General features: G+C 33.2%; 1 protein-coding gene across 1 annotated transcript; it reads right to left on the bottom strand.

Moving 5' to 3' along the window:
• Positions 1-2,701: 2,701 nt before the first annotated feature.
• LOC120146475 lies at positions 2,702-3,809 on the bottom strand. Its single transcript, XM_039160017.1, has one exon. The coding sequence runs from the start codon at positions 3,732-3,734 to the stop codon at positions 2,736-2,738; it is 999 nt and encodes a 332-aa protein (XP_039015948.1). The 5' UTR covers positions 3,735-3,809; the 3' UTR covers positions 2,702-2,735.
• Between the last annotated feature and the right edge of the window lie 530 nt (positions 3,810-4,339).

Below are 4,339 nucleotides of genomic sequence, written 5' to 3'. Positions count from 1 at the left end.
GATGAATTATGACAATTGGAGCATTCAAATGAAAGTGTTACTAGGCTCCCAAGATTGTTGGGATATCATTGAGGATGGTTACACCGAGCCTGAAAATGCAGCAGCAGAAGCAGTCCTTACCAATGAAGAAAAGAAGATATTGAAGGAATCTCGAAAAAATATTAAAAAAACGTTGTTCTTTATTTTTCAAGGAGTAGACGAATCTATCTTTGAAAAAATTTCTGATGCGAAGACCGCAAAACAAGCATGTGAGATCTTACAAAAATCTCTCCAAGGTGCCGAAAAAACAAAGAAGGTACGTTTACAAACTCTTAGAGCTGAGTTTAAGATGTTAAAAATGAAAAATATGAAAAACATCGATGATTATATTAGTCGTGTAAAAGCAGTCGTGAATGAAATGGTGAATCACTCGACGAGGTTAGAGTGATAGAAAATTTTTTGCAGTCATTGACAAGAAAATTTGATTATGTGGTTGTGGCAATCGAATAATCAAAAGATTTATCCCAAATATCGATCGATGAGCTTGTGGGTTCACTTCAAGCTCATGAACAAAAAATGAAACAAAATGAAGATTCTGAAAATTTGGAGCAAGCTTTATAAAGTAAGATGAATGTCAATAAAGGAGAGGCTAGAAGCAGGTACACACGAGGACGAAGAACTCGTGGACGTGGTGGTTGGTCATATGATACCAATCAAATAAGTGAAAACAATCAAACATCAGGTCGTGGAAGAAGATTCAAAGGCCGAGGCCAAGATAAAGGCAGATATCAACAAGGAAATAAATCTCAGGTATAATGTTATAATTGCAATAAGTATGGTCATTATAGTTATGAGTGTAGATTTGCTCCTAAACAAGAAGAAAGAAATAACATAGCAACAGCTGAAGAAGAAAATATTGGAAAATCTCATGTATTCCTCACTTATAAAGGAAATGAAGAATTCAAGAAAAATATTTGGTATCTTGATAATTGTGCCAGCAACCATATGTGTGGTCAAAAGGAATTGTTTGTGAAATTAGATGAAACAGTATATGGGCGAGTAACTTTCGAAGATGACTCGCACGCAGAACTAAAAAGAAAAGGCGAAGTCATGATTACTCAGAGAAATAGAGAAAAGAAATACATTTCAGATGTTTATTATGTACCTGCTTTGAAAAGCAATATCATATGTCTTGGTCAACTCCTGGAAAAATGATATGAAGTGCATATGAAGAATCGTTTGCTTGCCATCAAAAATAAAGAAGGAGAATTGATAGCTCAAGTTAATATGACTTGAAATCGTCTATTTCCAATTGATATCGAGTCAGGAGAAGTCAAGTGCATGAAGACCGCTATCAAAGATGATAAGCGGAGAAAAGTTCGGAATGAAAAATCAAGTTTGAGGGGAGTGTTAGAAATCAAACTTAATTCTGAAAAAGTCAACAAAGATGGCTATAAAGTGAAAAGAAAAAGTAATATAAGATGGAATATGAGTGAAAGCTTAGAAAAACTATTAGAGAGAATTAAGGAAAGCTTAGCAAAGCATAGAATAGCGAGGTTGTGTTTGTAAATTAGCCACAACTATTATTGTAGTATTGTAATATTATGGTAATATCGTTGTAACGTATTTTATCTCGTATTAATAAAAGTGCGAGTTATATAAATTATCGAGTGTCCATCTATGCTTTCAACAAATATCAGGGATGTGAGCTTTCAATATAGAAAATTTGAAAGTTATCTTTCAACAGATATTGTTTTGTACTTACTCCATATTAATAAAAAAATATTACATAAAATATTTTTTCAACAATAAAAGTTCATTTTATTTATTAAAAAAAACACCCATATTTAATACATATGAATTAATTGAGCAACTTTAATAGTTAAAAGAAAATATCATTTAAAAATTTTAAATTCAAAGCTGAGATATAATAATTAAGAGAATTTTTGAACAGTATAACAATATAAGACTATTAATAAACATATATGAATTCATCCGTTTATTAACATTTCTGGTAGAAAAATAATGTTTTAAGTAGTGTTTTATTAAAAATATTAAAAAAATAATAACATTTTTAATAACGTATTTTCTTAATCGTATACTAAACATTCCTTTACTTTGGAGGTTGTGCTTGGACAATACATGTGCAGCCATATTTGCATGACGTCAAGTGTATCTGAAAAACGTAGCAATTACACTTCCCTGCCATCAGAGGAGCTTCCTCAAATAATGCATCCCATTGGAAAGTAAATGTAATTTTAGCTTCTTTACAGGAATCATCCTCAGTCTCCGATTGGAAATTAAGAATCGCCTGATCTCGCCACTGCAACAGCTGAAGGCACCCATAGCTGCCCCAATCAATTTTTTAGAAATGTAACTATTAGTTAATCCTAAAATTTTAAATTTGTACATATTTATTTATTAAATAATTTAAAATAATTGTAAGATAGTATTTATTTAAAAAAATTAATTGTTGATTATACACACATTTTATTAATGCAAATGCTTAAACTCGGCCTCTAAAGAGAGTAACACTTTTTTTTATAATTAATGTCACTCAATGAGTTCAATTCTTATATATTTTAAATATTTTTTATTTTCTATTAATAATATGTTTTTACTCCTTAAAATTATATAAACCCATTATAACATAAAATTTTACTTAGTTATTATCTCCTATTTTCTAACTCAGATTATTATAATTTTTTTAGTAAGATTCAAATTAAGAATTACCTTAAAGATATACTTAAAATAAATTACACATGAAACTGTTCAAGTTGGACATCCTTGGCCTTGAGAGGAACATACTCCCCAAGATAAACCTCGAGATGATCGGCTAAAGAAGACTTGTCTATATTCTCATGGTGATACGATTTGCACACAAAGTAGATGACCGTTTGAGCAACAAGACCGAACAGCATAACGCTAAACAACATCAAGAAGCAAAGTACCGGAATCCCTATTCTCATTCCGACGCTCATCGACCAATAAAACAACACGCCGATCTCGAACACGGCTTGAATCACGATAAAACCAACGACGAGCACCAGAAACACGGCGGCCGCCACCCCTATCTTACCCTTTATCAACGCCTTGCTCTTCTTCATGGCCTTGAACCCGTAATCATCTTCCAACACCGAAACCACGCTGGCCAATTGCCAGACCAAGGAAACATAAACAAGTCCCGCCAAGTATGGGATGAAAAGCAGAACGAAAACCGACATCCCCAACCCGCCGAATCCCAGAACAGCGAGCGGCACCAACAACAACACGCCGGAAGCGACGTCGTAGACGAAAACGACGGCGAAACTCCACAGGAACGTCACGAAAAGCCGCTTCCAAACCTTGGGTACGACGCTGATGACCTTCTTGAACGAGGTTTCCTTGCCTGTGTAAATGCATGCGATGGTGTAAACCACGGCGGATGTCGAGAGGAGTGAAAGGACGAGAAGGAAAGTGAAATACGCAGCTTTGAAGAGCCAAAACAAAACCCATTCAGTCGATATTAAATCAGACAATTTCTCATACCCAGGCGTCCCTGCTCGTGCATAATTCAAGGCGTCTTGGTTATCCAAAATATTGGCAAAAATGAGCTGAGAGATTTGGATGTGAGCTAGGAAGATGAAGGAGAGAGGGAAAATGAAGGAAAGAGTAATCTGGGTAAAGATTTTTCTCCATGAACATATGATCTTCAATGATTCTTTCAATATGCCAAAGAAACCCAGGAATTGAAGCTCTTCCTGCTCTCTATCCATGATAATTTCTCCACTTTGTGTGTGTGTGTGTTTTTTTTTATCCCTTTGATTCTTAAATAAATTGAGTGATGAGGGTGGGAAGCTTGTGGGGGACTAAGATAATGGGGTGGTTGTATTTAATAATGATAGACTGATTCAAAGTGTTCATTGACCCTTCTCTTCCAACTAAATTACAAAACTTGTTTGGATTTTTTTTTGTTGGAATTTTAGATTTATTCAAATTTTATATAAATTGTACCTATGAAGATATTTAAGTTAGTTAAGAAAGCATTCAATGCCAAGAAATTTCGGGTGGAATTGCAGACTTCACACCCTTTGCCACTGTTCCTTGAAAATTAGATGGTACGCATGATTTCATTACTTAACTTCTCCTTTTTCTTTGTATGTTTCTTTGTTCTAACAATATTTTTAATTAATAGTTTTGATTTTGTTGAATAAAACTAAAAATTTTAATAAATTAAAGTAAACTAAATTATAATATAAAATATAATCATACAAGAAAATAATTAAAATCAAATCAAATAATTTAGAAAACGATAGATACACTATCAACGGTGAAAGATAAACATCATCAAAATTAACATACTAATAAATTGAATTTATCA

The sequence above is a fragment of the Hibiscus syriacus genome, unplaced genomic scaffold (assembly GCF_006381635.1).
Source record: "Hibiscus syriacus cultivar Baekdansim isolate YM2019G1 unplaced genomic scaffold, ASM638163v2 tig00110927_pilon, whole genome shotgun sequence".
Lineage (NCBI taxonomy): Eukaryota > Viridiplantae > Streptophyta > Magnoliopsida > Malvales > Malvaceae > Hibiscus > Hibiscus syriacus.
Note: the sequence above shows the minus strand (reverse complement) of the source record. Positions and strands in the feature narration are given on the sequence as shown.

What these genes read in the sequence shown, in the direction of transcription:
- LOC120146475 (XM_039160017.1), bottom strand. Translation starts at nt 3,734, where the DNA reads ATGGATAGAGAGCAGGAAGAGCTTCAATTCCTGGGTTTCTTTGGCATA.